Here is a 24,284-nt window from a genome sequence, read left to right as displayed (position 1 = left end):
ATCTTCAGGTTAAGATGGAGAGCTTCAAGGTCACTTGGCATCATATGGAGGCAACGTAGGAATGTTACTGTATATATTTATTTTCTACCGCTGCTGTAACAAATTACCACAGACTTTGTGGCTTAAAACAACGCCAATTTATTATCTTACAGTTCTGGAGATCAGAAGTCCAATATGGATCTCACTGGGCTAAGACCAAGGTATTGGCCAGGCTGAATTCCCTTTTGGAGGCTCTGGGGGAGAACTGTTTCCTTGTCTTTTCCAGTTTCTAAAGGCCACCTGCATTCCTTGCCTCGTGGCCCCTTTCCTCCATCTTCAAAACCAGCAACGGTGGGTAGAGTCCTCTTCACATGCATCTCTCTGACCACTCTCTTCTGCCTCTTCTTCCACTTTTAAGGACTCGTGTGATTATATTTGGCCCACTGAGGCAACCCAGGATAATCTCCCCATCTCAAGATCAACTGATTACTAACATTAATTGCATCGGCAACCTTAATTCCCTTTGCCATGTAAGATAACATATTCAGAGGTTCTAGGGATTAGGACATGGACATCTTTGGGGGCCATTAGTTGGCCTACCATGATTATCTAGAGAAACATCTGGCTCCTCAGACAGGCCACGATGGAGTAGCAGTATTGGCCATGGTCAGTCTTCTGCATCTTTGTAAATCCAGATATTAAACTGTTAATGCACCCTAAATTGATAGAATTGACACACACTAGCAAAGCTAGGTAAAGGAAGTGCAGGATGCTGTAGGAATATATAGCAGAGTTGCCTAGGGGGGCTCATCATTTAAATTGTTGCCCTGATCCCACCAGCAACGGTGGGTAGAGTCCTCTACCCACCAACTAGAGTCCCAGTTGCCTAGGGATCAGGGCAGACCTTCTAAGGAAACAATGATTATGCCGAGACCTAAAAGAGGAAGGAAGGATAAAATAGAATGTACAAAGAGTCAGAGTTAGAGGCACTTAGGAAGATAAAAAGTTCTATACAAATGGAACTTAAAACAAGAAAAGAAGCAAGACACGAGGCTCAGGAGATAGGCAGGGCCAGACCATCAGACATAATAAGTTATATTAAGGAATTTGAATTTTATCCCTTTGGTTTTTCCCCCCAGTCTTCATTCTTTATTTCCTCTGCTACCAGACTGAACCTCATGGTTGATCACGCGAACTTCTATCTCAGAAGCCCCCTGAACTTCCTTACATCTCCACCTTTATACTGTACCCACTGAGCAGTAACTGATATGTTGGAAGACACCATACAATTATGCAAATCGATACCACTGCAAGATTATGTTTTCTAATCTCAGCTAAGCTCTCAGTACCGTTTGCCAATTCTTTTATTTTTCCTTGGTGAGATCCAATTTCCCATTTCTTTTTTTAATAGCTTTATTGAGATATAATTTACATACCATAAAGTTCACCCATTTAAAGCGTACAATTCAATGTTTTTTGGTATATTTACAGAGTTGCATGACCATTATCATAATCTAATTTTAGAACATTCTCATCATCCCACAAAGAAACCTTGTACTCTAGTCCAAGCCATCATTGTCTTTTGCTTGGACTATTACAGTAGCCTCCTGCATGGTGACTGTTTCCTCCCTTGCCTCTCTACAGTCTATTCGTAACATAGAAGCCAAAACCATGTGTTCAAAACCTACTAAGAACTATAACAAGTGATCTGGTCTCCTTACCTCTCCAATCTCATCTCCCCAAACTCCCCCTGGGTCATTGCATTCTAGCCACACTGGCCTTCTTGCTGTGTCTTGACTATGCCAAGCCTGCTCCCACTCAGGGTCTTTGTCCTTGCTGTTCCCTCTGCCTAGTACACATTTCCCTCAGATGTCCCAACGACTCACCTCCTTCCAAGTGATTCTGATGATCAGTCAGATATAGGAACCATCCTATAACAGAGAAATAAAGTCTGATGTTTTTTTCTCCTTTGGGGTTTTATACTGGGTAATTGACAGAGACTTTTGATTTTTAAATATTTGAACTTCCAGATACTTGGAGTCTAACTGATTACTTACCATGGGCTAGGTACAATTGTTAAACACTGAATGCATTATATCAATTTAATTCCTGCAACCAGCCAATATGGTAAGTACTATTCCTAAACCCAATTTACAGATGAGAAAATTGAGGCTTGTAACTTGTCCAAGATCATAGAGTAATAAGTTGCTGCAGAGCTGAATTTGAACCCAGATCTCTCTAACTCCAAAGAACAAGTTCATAATCACTTGGCCTTGAAGCAAAATTTAAATAAATTTCATAGACATCCTTTCATCTTCAATTGTGTAAATTGCCAAGTATTGCAAATGGAAAGAGAAACCCAGAACTTTAAGTACCCATCATCTTTCAGTTTCCTTCTAAGAAGTGCATATGTCATTGGTTTCTCATCCTCAGCTCTATTAATGTTTTGGGCTGGATAATGCTTTGTTTGGGGGTGGGGGGAGCCTGTACTGTGCACTGTAGGATGTTGAGCAGCATCCCTGGTCTCTGGCCACTAGATGCCAGCAGCACTGTCTTCCTTCCCCAGTTGAGACAACTAGAAATATCTCCAGACACTGTTAAAATGTCCCTGGTAGAAAAACCAGTGTTCAACAATTGCACTTTCTTTGTCACTTAGGTATGTCCATTTCCCTAGAAAGAGAACGTTGAAGCCCTGATGTTCGCAGAAAGCTGATTTATTTAAAATAAGCTTACTTAAAAGTGAAGCTATTTGTCCTGCAGAGTCAGCTGTATTAGTTTGCTGGGGCTACCATAACAAAGTACCACAGATTGGGTGGCTTAAACAACAGAAATTTATTTTCTCACAGTTCTGGGGGCTAGAAGTCTGAGATCAAGGTGTCCACAGTGTTGGTTTCTTCTGAGGCCTCTCTCCTTGGCTTGTAGATAGCCACCTTCTTGTTCAGGTGGCATTCCCCCTCTGTGCCTGTGTCCTGATCTCCTCTTCTTATAAGGACACCAGTCATATTGGGTTAGGGCCCACCGTAATGACCTTTTTAACTTAATTACCTCTTTAAAGACCCTATCTCCAAATAGAGTCACATTCTGAGGTATTGGGGTAGGAATTCAACATATGAATTTTGAGAGGACACGATTCAGCCCATATCTTCTTCCCTCCCTCCCTTCCTGTGTGTACTGAGCGCCTACTATGTGCCAGACATTCTGCTAAGTGCAGGCAGTAGTAAGCAACAGATGCGGTCTCTGCCTAATAAGGTTTACAGTGAGGTAGGGAAGACAGATACTTATAGAGTAATAACAAGTGTCATGCAAATATTATCCTTTCGTAATGGGGATGACAGGAAAGCCTTGCCCTTCCCCTCAGACTCCCAACCTGGTTGCGCGGGTGAAAGAGCCAAGTTACAACTGACCGGTGAGATTAAGAGTTAATGAGTCAGCAGCTCAAACCCCGAGACGCACGTTCGTCACAAAGCAGCAAAAGTCTGGCGTCAGCCAGCAGGGGGCGCTACCTGAATCCCCTCCTTTACTATGACGCCACGGGCTCGCCCCCTCCCTCCCTGACCCCGCCTCCTCCCTGCCCCCGGCCCCGCCCCCGGCGTGTCTCTGCAAACTGCGGTGGTGCCCCGGCAGCACGTCTCCCTCCGCTCTAACAATAGGGGTCAGGCGGCCACGCCTGCGCTGTAGGGCCTGCTGGCGGGCCCAGCCGGCGTTGGGAGGCGGGGAAAAGCGACGCAAGCAGCCGCGACGCCATTTGCTGCGGCCGAGCGTGGGCGCAGGCGGATTTAGGAAGAACTCGGCCGTGAGGCTCCCGCGCACGCGACCCGGCCTCCCGCGCCTGCTTGATACCACGCGGTCCCACGCGTCGCCCCTCGCGCCCCTCGGAGGAGTCGCCACCACCACCACCGCCACCGCCAACCGGATAGGAGTCGGAGACACCGCGAGGCCGCACTCACCGCCATGCCCAAGAATAAAGGTAATGCCGCCTGGACCCCGGGACCACGACTCCGCTCGGCCCGGTCTCCCCGGCCCTGCCGCGGCCTCCGGATCGCCCAGGCCGCAGTGACCTTCCTCTCTGCCCTGCGTGCACGCGGCTGGGCGATCCGGACGCTTTTCAGGGCTCGGGAGGGGAGCTGGGAAGTTACTCCCTTCTCCCAGTTTGGTCGCATTGGGGTGGAGCCGACGCCATTTTTGTAGGGCCTTCTGCGGGAGGATGAGGGCTTTTGCTGCTGATTGGCGCCAGAGTGTCCGCGGCGCGATAGGAACCGGTGGCGGAACCTCCCCCGGGGCGGCCTGGGCTTCGCAGATGGGCGCCTTTGGCCTTCCCGGACAAGGGGAGTTAAGCCCTGGAAGCAGTTCTTAACCTTTAAAAGGTGGTGGCTGCTTCAGTGACCATCAGGTACTCCCGCGTGGGGTTCTTGATGGCCAGTTGTTGGGTATTGTTGAGACTACTCTGGCTCCCTTGTTAACAGTGGACAAAACCTGGGTGCATTTTTAAGCTTCATCTCTAGAGATTTACTCCTCCCCATCCCTTTACCGAGTTTAACTCCCTCACCCCCCGCCCCAGAACAGTTGTTCCGTATTTAGCCAAGTTTCCCAGTTTTGCTTCAGATCATGTATATATTGTGATGGAAGGAATGACCTTTAAGTTCCTTCTATTCTGAGGCTAAACGTTCACAAATTATCAGACTTGGGGCTAATTTGGAATTTCCAAAATGGAAGGTCTAATCTAGGTAAAAGCAGAACAGTCCTAAAGAAATTCTCATCTTTTTGAACTTAAGGATGTTTCTCTCTTTTTAAGTGTTCTTATAATTTCTCAAAGGAAATTGTGCAAGTAGAAAGAGGGAACACATTATATTTCCTACAGGAGAGGAGCATATTTCACGACCCACAAAAAAGTTTCCTTTGATCATTCACCTTTGAGAGCCCTACCCGGACCCAGGCCTGCTTCTGTTCTCTTTTCTGCTTCAGAGCTGGCTTCGGGGATTCTGCCTCATTTCCTCTTTGTCGCTACTCATTTCGTCCCTCGGGGTATTTGGTTGCAGTTCTGTGCAAGATTTGGTGCTGTTCCCTCGGGGCTCTGCACCTTACTGCCCTCAGAAATCTAACTTGCAGCTCCTTTTTTGTGGCAAGGATTTTACTGCTAAATATTCTGGGGAAGATAGGGTGATAAAATAGGGTTTTAAAAGTCGTAGTTTTCTTTTAACCTATTATAATTCTTTATTTCCTCTGAAGTGGTAACTGGATGGCTTCAATCGGTATCTTATTGTCACCTTTATTTCTAGAGATGAGATTTCCAGTTCCCTCACTAGACTGTAAGCTCTAAAGGGCAGTAATAGTATCTGTCTCAATCACATTGGGTTGCTGGCACTTGACACTTAGTAGATGCTCAATAAATATTTGTTGGATTAAGTCACTGCCCTTCTGTTGACTCCACCCTTAGGTGAATAATAGATTCCCCTTTGGTTCCAAGGGGACAGGACTTCTACATTAAATCACATCTAGTTCACTAGCCTCCTTTAAAGTTCGTTTCATTACATGGCAGTAAAATAGAGAAGGGGATGATCAGGGTATGGTTAATTCTGGTAAATTGACAAGCAATGAATTATTCTTTTATAAATAATATTTGAGGCATACAAAAAATATATAGATAATGCACTGAACACCTGGGAATCCATTACTCTGAACTTTAGAATTACAACACAGATTCAGTTAAATTCCTCTGTGTCCCCCTCCCCAATCCCCTTTCCCTCTGTTCCTCTCTTTCTGGAGGTAACTACCATTCTGAATTTGGGGTCTATCATTCCTATGCATGTAAAACCAATCTGTTGTCTTTGTCGTTATCTCACTTAGGGGAACAGTATTTTTCAAGACCACTGAGTTTTATGAGATGAGCTTTACTAATGTAGGAATAAATTCGTATTTATTTTTCTGTTTTTCTTCATTGGAAAAGCCAGAAGCCCTGTGAATATAATCTTGGTGATGATTACACAAGTAAGGATGTAAATTGCTATGAGCTGAGTATTAAATGACTTTGGTTTGCACTGATTCTTATCAGCTTATTTCTTTTAGAATCCTCTAGATTCTATCAGTTTATTACCTCAGGAAAAGGGGTATCCTTTTGGCCCACTCATGAAGCATTTGGGGTAAAGTACTCCCACATTTTGGGGGAATTACTACCTGTAATTTTTTTGTGTGTGTGAGGAAGATCAGCCCTGAGCTAACATCCATGCCAGTCCTCCTCCTTTTTCTCCCCAAAGCCCCAGTAGATAGTTGTATGTCATAGTTGCACATCCTTCTAGTTGCTGTGTGTGGGGCGTGGCCTCAGCATGGCCGGAGAAGCGGTGCGTCGGTGCGCGCCCGGGATCCGAACCCCGGGCCGCCAGTAGCGGAGCGCGCACACTTTAACCGCTAAGCCACGGGGCTGGCCCCTACTACCTTTAATTTTTAAAATCATCCCTCCTTTAGGAATGTATGGACTCTTCTTGACTGATTCATTCAAAGAATTGCCCAACTCGAGTGTAGAACTCAGTAAGCAAAGCAGGTATGATCCTTGCCCTAATGGAGCTGTCACTCTAGTTTGAAGATCTGGCATGATTAATGGGTTGAAGCAGAAGATACTTTTCTCTTCCTAGGAAATTAGTTTTGGTGTGCCCTTGGCAATGCCTCAAATACTGAACTCTTAAGGACTCTGGGTGAGTCAGGAAATTGTAGAGGCCCACCTAACAATAGCACAGAGCGTTGTGAGACTGCCCCCAGGACACGGTAAGTGCAAGTTGATTCAAGAAGTTCTGTGTTGGTCTTTGCAGTGGCCCCGTGCACATTCTTTGTTCTGTTTGGGCTGGGAACCTTTTGCTGTTTCCAGGCTCTTCCCATGAGTCCCTTAGTACCACTACCACTTACAGCCTTTCTCCTTTTGGAAATGGCTGCCAGTGTGCTTTAGGTTCTGGAATGGGAACAAAATGCTGCGGGGACCAGGAACAAAACAGATTGGGTTTGAATCTGGTCACCCCCACTCACTGACTAATATTAAGTGAGTTACTTCTCTGGGCTTAGTGAACTCAATGGTAACTGGGGATGAATGACTTATTACCTCATAGGGTGATTGTAACAAGTAATTGGGTGGCATTATTGCATAGTGGTTAAAGAATACTCACTGGGGTCATACTGCCCCATTCAAATCCTAGATCTCACTTCACGTGATACATCCTTGGATAAGCCACTTAACATTTTGAAGACCATTGTCTTTTGTGAAATAAAGACAAAATAGTACCTATCTCATAGACATAGGCTTGTTAAGGGCGAGTTACTGAGACAGTGAAAAGTCTACTTGGATTAAAGCATAAGGTAGTGGAAGAGAAGTATTGAGAGGTAGATTGGTGTCATGTTCACAGGTTGAGAGATTTATATTCTTTGAGGTGGTTATGTTACCCTTAACAGAAACAAAGATGGTAAGGACCAGCTTTGTAAGAGAAAGTAAACTGAGTTTTGAGCTTGAGAAGACAGTAGCCCATTCACTGGAAATGTACTGAGCCATTAGAAATACGAGACCAATGCTTAGTTGAAATAGTGGACTGAGGGGCCAGCCCCGTGGCTTAGCGGTTAAGTGCGCCCGCTCCGCTGCTGGCGGCCCGGGTTCGGATCCCGGACGCGCACCTACGCACCGCTTCTCCGGCCATGCTGAGGCCACGTCCCACATACAGCAACTAGAAGCATGTGCAACTATGACATACAACTATCTACTGGGGCTTTGGGGAAAAAAAGGAGGAGAGTTGGCAATAGATGTTAGCTCAGAGCCGGTCTTCCTCAGCAAAAAGAGGAGGATTAGCATGGATGTTAGCTCAGGGCTGATCTTCCTCACCAAAAAAAAAAAAAAGAAATAGTGGACTGAAATGTAAAATTATTAGCATAAAAGTGATGGGTGAAAGAAAATAAATTTCCTTAGAAAGTGGGTGAGCGAAAGGTGGGAATTTGGACTTAATGAAGCTTCAAAGGGATAGGCATAAGTGGAGGAGCACTGATGAAAGGTTGAGAATAGTGCATGTGACCCTTTAAAAGTCAGAAAAAAGAGTTGAGAAATGAAGTGATCAGCAGTGTCATTATTTAAAGTAGGAAAAACAAGGAGGGGGAAAATTGCAGATTTTTAAGGACACCTGTAGAAAAGAATTCTAGAATCCTGGAACTGAGATCTTGAGAGGTTTTTGTAAAAGTTCCATGTATTCTTTACTCCTCCTTCCCTCTACATCTACTTACGGTTCTCTCGTTTCCATCTCAGAAATATTCCTCTTATTTGTCCCTTCCTCTTGGCTGGGCTAGGCCTGTTTCATTCTACGTGCAGTAAGAGCAGTGAGCTTCTCACCAGGTTTTCCCACCCGGAAGATCATGTTACACCTCTGCTTTTTGTTGAAGTATTTTTTAAAATTTTTGAATAGTAAATGTATTCACAATTCAAATTTCAAAAAGTATAAGAAGTGAAATCTCTTTCCTAAATGTCTCATTGCCAACTAGTTCTCCTTCCCACAGGCAATCATTAACTTTTTTGTATATGCCCTTCCAGAGATATTTTATGTCTATATAAGCAAATATGAATGTGAATATCCCTTTTTTTACACCAATTTGTAGCTTTATACTCTTTTTCATCTTGCCCTATTTTTAAACTTATGAAGAATTTTGAATACCTACAAAAGTAAACTAGTATACAGTCACATGTCAGTTAACGACAGGGATACATTCTGAGAAATGCGTCATTAGGCAATTTCATCATTGTGTGAACATCATAGAGTGTACTAACACAAACCTAGATGGTATAGCCTACTACACACCTAGGCTCTGTGGTACTAATCATATGGGGCCACCATTGTATGTGCATTCCTTCGTTGACCAAAATGTCATGCCACACATGACTAACGAACCTCCATCTACTCATCTCCTGGCCCCAGACACCATCAATTCCTGGCTAAACATTCACCATCCACACCAAATAAGGATCCAGATGTGGTCTGCACATTGCTATTGGTTGATGTGTCTTTTAAGTCTCTTTTTAATATGTAAGTTCCCCATCCATCTATGGTGGATTTTTTTCCCTTTATAATGTATCTTTTGAAGAAAATATATTGTTTGTCTTGTAGAATTACCCTACAGTCTGGATTTTGCTGATTGCATCCCTATTGCACCTTGCTTTTTATTGATTTTTAATAAAGCAGTTTTATGTTTACAGAAAAGTGAGCAGAAAGTATAGAGTTCCCATATACTCCCCCCCGTTTTCTCTATTATTAACATCTTGCATGAGCCAGTATAGATGCATTATTATTAACTCAAGTCTGTAGTTTACGTTAAGATTCATTCATTCTTTGTGTTGTACATTGTATGGGTTTTGACAAATGTGTAGTGACATGTGTCCACCATTATAGTATCATACAGACTAATAGTTTCACTGCCCTAAAAATCCCCTGTGCTGCACCTATTTATCTTTCCTTCCTTCCCCTTTCCCAACTCCTGGCAACTCCTGATCCTTTTACTATCTCTAGTTTTGCCTTTTCCAGAATGTTATATAGTTGGAATCATACTATTCAGCCTTTACAAATTGGCTTCTTTCCCTTAGCAGTGTGTATTTAAGGTTCCTCCATGTCTTTTGGGGGCTTGATAGCTCATTTCTTTTTATTGCTGAATAATATTCCATTGTATGGACATACCACAGTTTATCCATTCGCCTACGGAAGTACATCTTGGTTGCTTCCAAGTTCAGGCAATTAGCACCTTGCTTTTTAACGTCAAGTATCTTGCTCAACGTATCCTACAGCTGTAAGATAAAATTCAAACTCTCGGGGTTGCCAGAGTTGTTGCTTTCCCTTCACCACCACAAAATCAGTGTGTCCCATTCCAGTAGCTATAACTTGACCTTTTTTCTTTTTTTTTTTTTTTTTCAATCATCTCCTGCTTGTACTCAGACCTTTCATGGGGGAGGAGAGGTCAGGTACAGGACGGACAGGACATTTTTATAAAATTTATCAAGACCCATTATATCTCCCACCTTGGCCTGTGTTGACCACCATAGGAGGGGTTCACTGAGCAGTATATTCAACCAAGTGGTCGTTATCTTTATGGTCCAGGGAAGTTTGGTCATTGAATGCAGATGTCCTCAGAAAGGGATCTGTATACTTGTGTATAATATCTGCTTTTGATTTGTTTGTTTGTATTTTATGTCAGAAATATCCCAAAAAGAATTTCCAAGAAGGGTAGGAGAGTGATAGTATGTATATGTTTAATATGATTGGAGATTATAGATTTAATATGACCAAGTTAGGTGAATTTTTAAATTTAAGTAATTTTTTAAAAAATGTTTTGTAAGCCTTAATTAATTAATTTAGTTTCTTTTCCTACTATTTTGCAGATAATTAATGTCTGTCTTTAAAACCATTAGGTAAAGGAGGTAAAAATAGGCGCAGAGGTAAGAACGAAAATGAATCTGAAAAAAGAGAGCTGGTGTTCAAAGAAGATGGACAAGGTAAGTGTTTTCATAAGTTAGGTTTCTTTGAGTAATAGTTTTCTTTCTTTCTTTCTTTTTTTCTTTCTTTCTTTTTTTTTTTTTTGTGAGGAAGATTAGCCCTGAGCCAACATCCGTTGCCAATCCTCCTCTTTTTGCTGAGGAATACTGGCCCTGGGCTAACATCCATGCCCATCTTCCTCTACTTGATATGGGACGCTGTCACAGCATGGCTTGAGAAGCGGTGCGTCGGTCGGTCTGCGCCCAGGATCCAAACCTGCGAACCCCGGGCCGCCGAAGTAGAGCGCGCAAACTTAACTGCTACACCACCTGGCCAGCCCCAATAGTTTTCTTTTTTTAATATAGAATTTCAATTTCTAAACATAAGAGATACTATTCATAATCCTGAGCAATAAATTGCATGTCACTTTTTGCTCTTCTCCATTGGTCATCCCCCGCACTTCTCCAGAGCCTTTCTTTTGGTAATCATTTCTTGGTATACTCAGGCTGCATTGAGGTTGGGTGGCATTTCTGTAAACATGTAGGTTTCATTGCTTTGCGTGAACACTCATGTTATAACTGAAAAGGAATTGTACAGTTCAGAGAGAATTAAGCCCCCAAAGCTATGGCTGACAATTCCATGATTTAGTAGACCTTTTTTGATAGTAAATGGTGCTACATAGTATGTTCAGTAGACCAGGGATATTTGAGGGATGAATCCGAGGCGTTTCCCTCACTTCTCCAGTGCCATTAGCATATAATCTCATAAAATGTAATAAAATGAAACTACACAGTTGACTGACCTTTACAAACAAACCAGTTAAGATTTTGTAAGTGCCAGACCAAGATACATAGCACTAGTTTCCCATATTTTTATTTTGAGTAATTTGAAACCTTCAGAAAAGTGGCAGTATTGGTAGTGAACTCCCTAAACCCTTCATCTGTGTGTGTTTTTTTCCTGAGCCATTTGAAAGTTAGTTGCAGACGTGATGCTTTTCCCTTACTACTTTATCATGTGTCCCCTAGGAATAAGGATATTCTCTTACATAACTGCAATAGAATTATCACACTCAGGTAATGTAACCTGAATATATTGTATATCTAGTAACTAGTCCATATTCAGATTTTTCCCGTTATCCCAATAATTTCCAGCACTTTTTAACTAAGAACTTTTTTTGATTGTCTTTTTATAGAACTTTGGTGGATTTGTTTCATGCTGTATGTGTAAACCACTAAAAATGAAACGTTTTTTCTGGCTAAAAGACCTTTTTGTTTCTTAGCCTCAGTCATTCTTGCCTCCCTTAGCAGGTGACTTTATTTTGACCACCACTACGTTTTCTTTTTCATATCTTTTTCCCACTTTGGAAGAGAAGCTGCCTTTGAATTGACCAACTGTGTTGAGGCACTAGGTTCACTGTAGTCTGAGTAACTCCCGCATGTCAGCCCCGCAGTTGAGCCTTTCAAAGTTACATCTCAGCGTATTGACAAGTTAGTGGATATCCTCTTCAGGGGTCAGTCTTATGTACAACTTGAGTGAGCTAAAGGTGCTGAAGTGATGTGCCCCCCTTCCCCCATGTTTTCTGTTATTTGATGACAGAAGACAGGCCCATGTGCAGGGTCATGCTCATAATCTCCTCCTGCTTTTCAAGTGGCGGTGAAACCCGGTGGCTTCCTGGGTACCTTTTTGGAAAGATTTTGATTAAAAGTTTGGCATTTTGCCTGAGAACATCTTTCTGGCCTTACCAAAACTTTAAAATAATGACTAAGATATTCTAATTTAACAAAGACGTTATTAACATTTAAGCTCCCTTTATTTGCCAAATGTACCAAGAATTCTGTTGAGATTAGCCTCTAAAGGTTGTGAGGGAAAAGAGATCCAAAACTGGGCGAGGATCCAAATGTGAGAGATTAATGAGATGTAGTGTGCGTTTTGGGGCAAGCCACCTTGATCTCCAAAAGTAGAGCATACAGTTGTGAAGACAGTAGTCAGTCTACTTAGCAAAATGAGTAGGTCATTGAGACATTTCTGATAGTAGAGATAGCTTGTCGTAGAAATGGCATTGCAGAGTTTTGGTTCTGGCTCTGCCATTAACTACCTTGGTATTGATCACTCCCTTGTATGTATTTTACTGCACATATTTATTCCCAGCCAATACACCTATGTGTTCTAGTCAATTTAGGTGGACTTTTAAGTTGCTTTTATCAAAATTGAATAATATTCTATACTGTTTTCTTTTCCCTCACCCAGAGTATGCTCAGGTAATCAAAATGTTGGGAAACGGACGATTAGAAGCCATGTGTTTTGATGGTATGAAGAGGTTATGTCACATCAGAGGGAAATTGAGAAAAAAGGTAGGTATAGAGATCTGTTTGACTTGGATGTAAAGTTGTGATTAAGGGGGAAAATGGCTCTACAGTTTTTATGGGCCGAGGACTGCATTTTGGAAGTTCCCAAAAGATTTCAGTAGAACAATGATTTACCTATAATAAATCAAAACAGCAAGATCCTTGATGGTAATTTTATACAAACTGTCTTTAAACTCACTGCATCACCTATGTTGTGTTCCTGCCAAAAATGTTTAACCAGAATCTAATCATGAGGAAACAATCGACAAATCCAAATTGAGGGACACTGCAAAACAAATGGCCTGGCTCTTAAATACAGTGTTAGTGTCATGAAAGGAATAAAGGCTTCCGGGGTGTGGGGGAGGTGGGGCGGCACTATTCCAGTTTAAAGGAGATGAAAGGGACCTAATGGTTAAAAGCAGTAGGTGGCCCTTGTTTGGATTCTGGTTTGAGAAATAGCTGTAAAGGGTGTTAAGAAAATTTGAGTATTAATTATGTTAAATAAGTGTTGCATTGTTAAAATCCCTGAATTGTGATCATGAATGGGCTGCTTTGGGGAAAGTAATGATTAATTTCTCATCACAGTAGGTGTTCAGGCAGATTTATTAATCAAGTTGGTTAAAAGTCCCTCCAACTCTGATTTTATGACTTTTTTTCCTTTGGTTTGTTAATCTTCTGTTACCAAACTAAAGGGGTTTTGCCAGCTGCCTGTATATGGGTGAGTGGGTGGGCAGAAGGAAGGAAGAGAGGGAGGGCAATAAAACCACATTTCTCATTTTCTATTCTCTTATGTAATGGATGCATAACTAACCACTTGAAGTGGTTCACTTATTAAAAATCCCTTAATTTCTAAACTAATCGTTCCTCTGGACTTATTAAACTGTCAAGTAGTTAAATAAGATTGTTATTTTTTTAACATCCCAAATTACAGAAAATCTGAAACAGGCTCAGCTGCTTCCTGTAGTTTTTTTTCCTAATTCTGAATATAGGTACGTCTTGGGTGAATAGTATGTATAGTTTATGGGAAGACTGACTCAATGTTCTTCCTGATTCTTTATTTTTATTTTAAATATAACTTGCAATAACTTCTTTTATAGGTTTGGATAAATACCTCGGACATCATATTGGTCGGTCTACGAGACTACCAGGTAAAAACAAAATTAAAATTTTCATTGTTCACTTGCTTGAATTTGATGAGCCATTAATGTTTAGAACATAAATCATAACCATATTTGACCCGTTCTGGCCCAGTATGCTGCTTACCATTGCGTCAACAAACATTTCTTAAGAGCCGGTTATGTCTTCGGCATTGTGCTGGGAGGTACCCCAGGGACCCAGGGATTGTGGTTCCCAAATGCCAGTCTGTGGAGTCCACATTTTCACTATAGAAGAAATACAGGCAATGTGATTTGGGGGGGGGAGGATGATCAGCCTTGAGCTAACATCCATGCCAATCCTCCTCTCTTTCTTTTCTTTTTTTTTTTTTTTTGGTTTTTTTTTTTGGTTTTTTCTGAGGAAGACTGGCCCTGGGCTAACATCCATGCCCATCTTCCTCCTCTTTATATGGGACGCCACCACGGCATGGCCTGACAAGTGGTGCATCAGTGTGCTTCCAGGATCCGAACCCGGGCCACCAGCAGTGGAGTGCGCGCACTTAACTGCTACGCCACAGAGCCGGCCCCTGCAATATGAATTTTTTATGAAGCTAAATGGTCCTTTTTCCTTTTTTGATATTTAAAAAGTTCCGTTTTTCTGAATGAGTGATATTATATAGCGGTAGTTTTATTAGTGTTCTTAGTTGGCAAAATAAAAATGTAATCTTATGTTTGACCTCCCTCCTGTTTCCCCCGCTCCCCTTTTTTTCTGGTTTAGACATCTTGAAATCAAAATCTAGAAACCATTCTTCTAGGGGATACAGCTGAATGAGTCAAGCTCCCATCCCACAAAATGCTTATGGCCTGGTAGTGGAGAGAATAAGACGAGCACACAAGTAATTACAGTACAAACCGTGATAGAAATATGGGCTCTAAATTTAGATGAACATTTAGGGAAGAAGTTGAAACAGTCAGCTTCAACCCTTTCTCTTAACTGAGTCAAATTCTTTTCAAACGGGGAAGCGTGAACATTCTAAGGCAGTAGTTTTCAGTGGGACATTGGCATCAGAAACACCCAAAGAGCTTTTAAAAATACAGATTCATGGGGGGCTGGCCCGGTAGTGTAGCAGTTAAGTGCGTGCGCTCCGCTTCGGCACCCCAGGGTTTGCAGGTTCGGATCCCGGGTGCACACCGATGCACTGCTTGTCAAGCCATGCTGTGGCGGCATCCCATATAAAGTAGAGGAAGATGGACGTGCATGTTAGCCGAGGGCCAGTCTTACTTAGCAAAAAGAGGAGGATTGGCATTGGATGTTAGCTCAGGGCTAATCTTCCTCACCAAAAAAAAAAAAAAAAAAAAAAATACAGATTCGTGGACTTCACATCTAATCTATCTTCAGGGGATGTAAAAGCTCCACAGGCAAGTCTGATCAAGTCATACCCTAAGAACCACTGAAACATGGAAAAGTGTATTAACTTCCTTAGGTCCTTATACCAGTCTCAATTTTTGAATTAGAGTGTTTAATTGCCCTGTAAATTTTGGTCCTAGGGAATTTTTGCATTTCAGAAGACTTCTAATCAAAGGGCAACAGTAAATAATCTAAAAGATTGGGTCTGCACAGTTTCGCTCTAAGTGAGATCTGTAAATATCTTCCTAAGCTTGTTGATCATTATTCATTTATGCATACAAGCTTCTTCATACTGGGTTAAACCCAAGGGTTTTTTCAGAGGGTAGGAGAAAACTTTAAAATTTTTGTAAAGGAGAAGAGTTTGTAACAGAACAGTGAGATTTAATTTTTTATCCAATTTGAAAGTAATTTATGAAATAATGGATAATATTTTGGCATAATCAGTTCTAAAAGTTATTTGTCTCTTTTTAAGGATAATAAAGCTGATGTAATTTTAAAATACAATGCAGATGAAGCTAGAAGTCTGAAGGCGTATGGCGAGCTTCCAGAGCATGGTAATGTCTGAGTTATTATATTAACCTATCATACGGTGTTACAGCCTGGTGGTATTTAGGGGAAGGAATTTTGGTGGGATTTGGTGGATTTTGCACATTTACTTTTGTGCTTACATGATTCGTTTTAAGTATGCCTGCCTACACTTTGTAACACTAGATACCTTAAGAAAAAAGTAACTGGGATTCTGGTCCTAATAAATATACTTCTGTCACATTTGAGGAGTTATACTTTGTAAGCCACAGACTGCTGCATAACAACAGTCAAAAGAGTAATTTTGTTATAGTATTTATTTTAAAATTCCTTTCTCAAGAGACTATCTGTATTCATCTTGTGAAGCAAGGATAGTAATTAGGTACTATTGTTGATTTTTATAAAAAATGGCAATTTTCAGTTCATCTTATCCTAGTATCATATATCCCATAGGATTTTTTTAAACCAATATTCTTTGCCCCCCCATACAAAAGTTGTGTGTTCTTAATGCAGAAAATTTAAATAAAACAAAAATAAGTCCCTCATAACCTCATCCAAGGGGAAATGTACTTTACATACTATTTTGTAAGCCTAATTTTTCACTTGGAAGTGATTTTTTTTTTTTTTTTTTTTTTTTTGGCTCTGTTACATATTATCATGAAAACAATATAATTTTACTTAAGCCTGAAAATCCTGCTGACATTATTTACTTGGCATTTCCAATGTAGGAAATGCTAATATATCTGGAAATAGGACATAGAACTGCACTTCCTGGTTCATTTTCATTGCTTAGGGATAAGCATGATTTGACCAAATGTTTCCAATTGATGAGTTTGTCTGATGATTGGTAAGTTAGCGTGTGCTCAAACCTTGTTTGAAGCATAGCTGGAAGTTGTAATAATGCCTTCAGAATTTATGTAATTAGAGCCTGCCTTACTACAAATACCTTTGCAAACAAAAGAAAATTATAACAGACTTTCCATCTTAGTGGTGACTTTGTCAGAGAACTTGTATAAAATACTGTTCTGTATAGTAGGGTTGTTAGGTAGAATTTAGGATCTTTATGATAATGAAACTTAGATGAATTAAATTATAAGTTTGACTTGCAAGAGTCTCCTTTTATAGTTCAGCATTGGGTATCAGCCTACTTCTTTTAGTGGGACAATTATTCATTTTAATAACATCTTGATTATATTATATTTGTTATTGTTTCTTTAGCTAAAATCAATGAAACTGATACCTTTGGACCTGGAGATGATGATGAAATCCAGTTTGATGACATTGGAGATGATGATGAGGACATCGATGACGTAAGTAGATGCACCTTGCATTTTTCAACGTTTGTTTGTGGGATTATCCACAGAGAAACCAGCTCTTTCCCCTAACATCATTTAATCTGAGAATATTGAACACTTAATTAAGGGTATATTTTGAGACTTAACCATGAATTAAAATATTCAGTATCATTTAGAAGACAACCAAACTGTTTACACTTTGAGAATTCTTTATAATCTCATTCAACACTTCTTCCTGAAAAGATCAATATTTTGGTTTGGCAATATGAATGCTAGGCATTAGAATCATAGCTTGTTTAATTTTTTTTTCCCCCCAAAGCCCTAGCAGATAGCTGTACGTCACAGTTGCACATCCTTCTAGTTGCTGTATGTGGGACACGGCCTCAGCATGGCCAGAGAAGCGGTGCGTCGGTGCGCGCCCGGGATCCGAACCTGGGCCGCCAGTAGCGGAGCGCGCACACTTAACCGCTAAGCCACGGGGCCGGCACATAGCTTGTTTAATTAAGAGTACCTAAACAGATAGCTATGAAGAAAGTTAGACAGTTGTGAGAAGTACAAAATCTTATCAGAGAAATATGCCTTCTCTTAATTGAAATGCTAGTATGTTAAAAGAAGAATCTTGTTTGAACCAGCTTCAGATGAAGCATTGGAATTAAAACATACATTAAAAACCTTCTTAAAATGGAGGCCTTTTGCGAATTAAGTTATTTTATCTGTTGGATATGCACTATTGGCAGACTCTTGGTTTGGAGTTGGTCTGTTTATTTTGAGGAAAATGTCTTGTTTTTCCTAACAATAAACCAGTGATGTTCACAAGAGTAAATGCCTCATTGCCCTTTGCTGTCACAATATTTAAATGAAATTCAAACTTAGTTTTTGGCGATATATATATATTTAATAATTGGGTGGTATTATAAGTTGCTCTCAAATCTGGTTTGGGCTGTTCTTTTCAGCCCCCTTTAAATAAAAATGTAGTTCAGAAACCTCCCATGTATAAATCTAAAAATAATAATACTAATGTTTGATTTGATTCAAAGATGAAATTTTAGTATACCTATAGCAGTTAGTTGTTCCTGACCAAGATTGTGCAACAGAATTACCAGAACTTTTCAAAAATACAAAGACTGGTCTTGGGGAAGTCTGAGTTAGGCATCACAAGTGATACCCACCACTGATTCTACAATTAGCATTTTTTATACTTGATTTATCACATGTCTGTCTATACGTTTATTCATCCATCAATCCATCTTATATTGTGATGCATCTCTAAACCATTTAGGATACTCACACCATGAATTAAAGAAACTTTTAAGTACATATCCCCAACATATATGTGTTTATGAATGTTTAAACATACACTACTACTCTACTAATGCTATGTACATTTTTTTTGTGTGAGGAAGATCAGCCCTGAGCTAACATCCATGCTAATCCTCCTCTTTTTTCTTTTTTTTTTTTTTTTTTTGCTGAGGAAGACCAGCTCTGAACTAACACCTATTGCCAATCCTCCTCCTTTTTTTCCCCCCAAAACCCCAGTAGATAGTTGTATGTCACAGTTGCACATCCTTCTAGTTGCTGTACATGGGACGTGGCCTCAGCATGGCCGGAGAAGCGGTGCGTCGGTGCGCAGCCGGGATCCGAACCCTGGGCCGCCAGTAGCAGAGCATGTGCACTTAACCACTAAGCCATGGGGCCGGCCCCTGCTATGTACATTTTAAAGCATACCCTAAAATAGAAAATGAAAAAGGATAAGAAATAAATACATCATTCTATTATTTTGCTAACGTAGTTTCCTTTGGAGACCCTGAACCAGAAGATTCTTGTGACTAAACTGTTAGTGATACACTGACAGATTTATCGATTATATTCTGCGACAATAACCTGACATGGAGCTATTGTGTTGTAGATTAAGGGGTAATCCAAACATTTTTACAGCTCAGCTGGGGTAGAAGGCCTGTTTGGGAAATTAAGAACCTAACCAGAGATCATGCCTGAATATGAAGTCACATACATAGAGGTGATAGGTTGAGTAGACAGAAGTTAAGATTTTCTAAGGAAAAAATTTCTGAATCTGTGCAAATGCTTCCTCAGAACTGGGTCTAGTAGGCTGGCAGGGAAAGAGATGATCAAGACAGTGATTATTAAAGGAATTTGAGTTATCTTGAACATTTTGTAGAGGTTGCTTTGTCTGTCACCTGAGAACCCTACTTCTTCCTGAGACATTTCTCCGGGTGGTTTATAGGTGTTCCAGCCTTCATTCTTATAACCAGGTTGACTTGGAGGAGGAGAATTTGGTCAGTGTCACACTTGTCCCTCTCTTAAAGAAATAATGCTCCCCTGTGTCTGCTTCCACCCCCAAAATAAAAAATCTCTAATCACTAGCACAGAAGGAAGGAGACGATAAACTTTATTAAGAATATTCTGCATAACATCTAACATTCTGAGGGAGGTTGTAAAGATTTACTGGCAACAGACTGGAATTGAGAAAAACCTAGTGTACAGAATTTTCTCTTCAAACTGAGTTTGTTTCCCAGATAGCCTAAGGGGGTTCAAGTCTCCCTTATGAGTGGTAGACTACTGGAATATAAGAATTCTTCTTTTGTTTGATCTGATGTTCTTTTCCTTTCCAGATCTAAGTCGAACTCAACATTTTACATTCCAGTTTCTCTGAGGATTGTTCAACAATTTGGAATTTGGCTGTGACCTGTTAAAGAAGATTAAAATTTCATTAGCATGAGTGCAATTTGTTAAAGGAGACTGGTTTGTTTCTAAGATATTTCTTTAAAAACTGGTAATGCTGAATTCTCTTAAGTGAAATGTTAAGCCCACTTTGTTCTTTTGATGTGGTGGAGCTTATGGGTAAAAGACTACATCTGCTTTTTTAAAAAAGAGAAGAAAATGCATTACTGCCTTTCCTACTCTGACCACTTCCAGTAAGTAAATAGATGTGTTGAATAAACCATTTGCCCTACACTCATTATGAGTTATGATTAAGCCCTAGTCTTGACTAGCCTATTGATTGTACAGTGACTTTCTGTATATTCCAGTTACCTAGATGTTCCCTTGAGATTTTAATACAGTTTAAGAAAGGCAGAAATCTGCATTTGAAGTCAAAAATTATTGGGTCTGTTTTTCATATTAAAGTAGCATGTGGCTATTTTTATACTAATTTTGATATCATGTACATTCTTTTCATGATCTTTTTGCCACTATAAACGTATCAACAAAAAGCATTTCCGAAATGCAGGTTTTAGAACCTGGGTTTTAATAGCAAGTTTGAATTTGTAAGGTTAGTAGTTGCAGAAATTGAACACTAGGTGGCACCCAGTTATCTTAACATTGGAAATATTGGTATTGTCCACTTTTTTTTTAATTTGCAAGGGAAATTTCCAAAACAAGAGAAGATTGTTTTGATTATATGCATGTATGTAGAATACTTTTACAGAACAAAAAGATTATGTTAAAAGTCATTTTATTTCAGAAGTCATATACATGTAAGGTATAATTTTGAGTGCTTTATAAACACTTAACTTATGTATAAATGAAATTTTAGTTTCATAACAACTTGTACGAATTAAGCCTTTTCAAACTATCCCTAAGCTGGGGAAAGAGGAGGGAATAACTTAATGAAGAGACGGTCTCCAATTTCTGAATGGAAGAGCTTCAGCTGAGAAATATAATAAAGACAATGTCATGCTGCAGAGTATCTTATACCCTTACTTTGTGTTTAGGATGTATTTTATTGTGTGTACAGATTTTTTTGCTTGTATTTTATTGGAAATTTAGATTTCACCCTGCCCTATTTAGTTTTTCATTATCACCTCTAGTAAGATGAAATGAAGGGCTGGGCTAGTTAGACCTCTGTAGCCACATTGAAATCGTATGCAGCTTCAAAAGAAGAGATCCGTTGTGTAGCTTGTGAACGCTTTATTATTGGTCTCCAGAGAACTTTTCAGTGATGAAAAGGAATACAAAGGGTCATTAACCTTCATGTGGCTTCAAAAAACAAGCCAATCTTCTCTAATCCCACACTTAGTATAATTTCGTTTCCTAAGTGTGCAAGCTCCAGAGTGAAAATCTGAGGTACTATAAAACATTATTAAATCAAAGAATAGAAATTAAGAGTGGACAGTTGCAGTTCATGTTTCTAATTCGGTGGAGTTCCTGAACACTTACCTAGATGGAATGCATCTGAAACCATGGGCTGGTTTTTAATACTTGTAAGAAACCAGCCTTGAAGAATGGACTTAGTGATTGTCTTCATCAGTAATCTAAACCTCCTAAGATATTTAGGCTTCTGTACATAAAATTGTTTTGCTGAATTTATAGTATATATAGCTCCTTCTTCCATGTTATTTTACCAAGAATGTTTTAACTCTGCATCTGTGATACAGCTCCTGGTAGGAATGGTGCAACTCAAACATTAGTATTTTTCTACTTACCTTCTCTAACAAATATGGTTTGTCTACAGATTCTATAAATTACAACTATGACCCCAATTCATGTGTTTGCTAGTGACTTGTTTTGTTTTGTTTTGTTTTTTTGCCTAGGTAGTAACAGCTCAATCTAGTGCTGTTGCCTCCTGGAAAATCTCGAATCATAATGATTAAAATAGTTGGGGTAAAGTGGTAGCTCATATGCAACACTACTTGGAGGAATTATTTTACTAACTTGTCTTTAATGTGGAAATTGTATAGTTTCATTGATTTGATTATATTTCAAATGAGGAATGGAAGTGGTCCTCAAGAAAAGGTTTTTTGTTTTGTTTTTTGTTTTTTTTTGGTTATTCTCTGATTCCTATAATACAATGCTATAAGGTGTACCGTGAAAAAAATAAAATGTTTGAAATGCAAGAATAATGGTTCTTACTGCTAAGAGGGTATAATAGTTATTACTAATGAATTTAATAGGCATATATTTTTCATGCACTGTTTATTCCACTTCCAATTAGAGTTTATATATGTTATATTACTAAGGTGGCTAAATAACCAAACCAAGCATTTGTGGTAAAAAAAAAAAAAAAAAAAGACTTGCCAAGATTTAATTGTTTGTTGAATCTTTCTTGGAACATCCAGCCTCTTAAAGAGACCACCTCTTAAGGAGCCTGTGAACTATGCATGGTGAAAATTCTTATTTTATTAAGGAATGGCCATTGGTTTACTCACCACATCTGTGGAAGTGTGGCTATAAATATAGTTGCTTACAAAACTCCTTGTGACTTGTAGTTTAACTTAATCTCATCTATCTTGTGTAAATATTAAACTATAGGATGTTGAAGAACATCTTTAATAGATATAGACTGCTGTCAGTATTGACTTCAGAGCAACTGAGTAATCAAATAGGTAAAAGCATGTTTCAAATAAAATACCTAGCTGGGTTTATACTTTATTTGTATTGTGTACAGATTAAACAACATCCAGTATTAACTGTGGCTTGACAGTTCAAGTATCAGAATGAAAGTGAGGTTGTTTATGTTACCTGACTTGTAAAGATTAAACAGATTTGTATTGGTACGAGATGTTTAGATCTTTGTCCTGCTTAGTAAGGGGAAGTTTCATTTATACTCTTCGAACTCCCGTGCGCTTGTACACACCACTTTGTGTTTTTGATTTATCTTAAACTACCATCCTTTTTATCCTTGCTTTTTTCTTCCTATTCAGAAAAGAACAAAATCTGAATTAAATCTTACTACGTAAGTGTGATAAGGCACTAGTCTCTCAGGTATAGAGTGAACCGAGGAATTTGGAGAGTGTATTGGACTGTGTCCTCTCTTCCCCCCTTCCGCCAGGTACTTAGGAGGAAATGTGATGGAGATTGAAGAGCAGAGCATGGGCCCTGGGGTCAGGTGGCCTGTGCCCCAACCCCCTGCCCTTTACCTGCAGGTGACCACGTGCACCTTCTCCAGCTTGTCTGAGCTTCAGGCTCCTCAACTGTAAGATGGGGATGATGAGAATGGTACCTGCAGAATCGCAGAATTGTTGGGAAGATTAATAATTTGTGTTCATACATGTAATCAATTAAAGTAACATCTGCCACTTTTCACTTGATGTCCAGGACTGTGTAAGATAGAATATGCATGTCTTTTATATTCTCTAGTTACCATTTCTTTTCCTTGCAGTCTTTGGTTCCTATAAGAAAAGAAACATGTAGAATATATATTTGTATATTCATGTTGACACAATATTTAAAATAATGCTACCACTCTTAATTCATCATAAGACTAACAGAGGAAAGTCTCTAAATTGCTTGAAGATGTTTTCAAAATACCAACTGCTCTATATTTCTTTAGAGAAAGTTTATAGTTATTAATATTGATAGCTCTGGTCATATTTCATTCTTAAGTCTTTAATGAGTCCTTTTATGTCCTTTTACTTTAGATTCATAACAGCTAATTAGTATTAACTGATTTGGAGGTTTCCTTTCCCATCCTTTGGAATGATGTAAAGAAATTAGATGCAAACTATTGCAATTAGAAAATAAAATATGAAATAACTTTCAATGGTGTATGCAATTGATTCTTTTCAAACTGACATTTTTAACTACTTAAATTCATGATTATTTCCTGAAAAATTGATTTTTTTTTTAACCTAAGTGTGATATATGAGAGAAATGTATACTTTATCTGTTTTTTTTTATTTTTGTGTTTTTGGTTGGTTGATTTGAGTGAATCCATTTGGTCAGACTCCAAATATGGGGTTGCATTTTCTGGGTGAATGAATTTGTTACAAACCTGTACTGAAGATGACATTTTCTAATGGTAAATCAGTTGTCCAGAATGAACTCAGATTGCCAAAATCACATTTAATGGACCTTATTTTGTACTATGCAAAGACGTATAGGTGAAGTAGATGTTTATCCTCGGGTCAACTTGCTCACTTTTAAAAAGCCAGTCTTGGGGCGGGCCCCGTGGCTTAGCGGTTGAGTGCGCGCGCTCCGCTGCTGGCGGCCCGGGGTTCGGGTCCCAGGCGCGCACCGACGCACCGCTTCTCCGGCCATGCTGGAGCCGCGTCCCACATGGAGCAGCTGGAAGGATGTGCAACTATGACATACAACGATCTACTGGGGCTTTGGGGAAAAAATAAATAAAATTAGAAAAAAAAAAGTTGGAAAACTTAACATCCACCACCATTAGGAGATTAAAAAGTTCTTTGGGAGTCTCGATT

General features: G+C 39.7%; 1 protein-coding gene across 1 annotated transcript; it reads left to right on the top strand.

Annotated features, from left to right (window-relative positions):
• Positions 1-3,738: 3,738 nt before the first annotated feature.
• EIF1AX (eukaryotic translation initiation factor 1A X-linked) lies at positions 3,739-22,639 on the top strand. Its single transcript, XM_058535552.1, has 7 exons — positions 3,739-3,946; positions 10,391-10,474; positions 12,702-12,805; positions 13,897-13,947; positions 15,774-15,855; positions 17,045-17,136; positions 19,752-22,639. Exons 1-7 carry the CDS (start codon positions 3,931-3,933, stop codon positions 19,755-19,757), a joined length of 435 nt encoding a protein of 144 aa, XP_058391535.1. The 5' UTR covers positions 3,739-3,930; the 3' UTR covers positions 19,758-22,639.
• Positions 22,640-24,284: the final 1,645 nt, after the last annotated feature.

Source organism: Diceros bicornis, chromosome X, assembly GCF_020826845.1.
Source record: "Diceros bicornis minor isolate mBicDic1 chromosome X, mDicBic1.mat.cur, whole genome shotgun sequence".
In the NCBI taxonomy this organism is placed as follows: domain Eukaryota; kingdom Metazoa; phylum Chordata; class Mammalia; order Perissodactyla; family Rhinocerotidae; genus Diceros; species Diceros bicornis.
The sequence above is the reverse complement of the archived record's forward strand: the minus strand, read 5'-3'. Positions and strand labels throughout refer to the sequence as shown.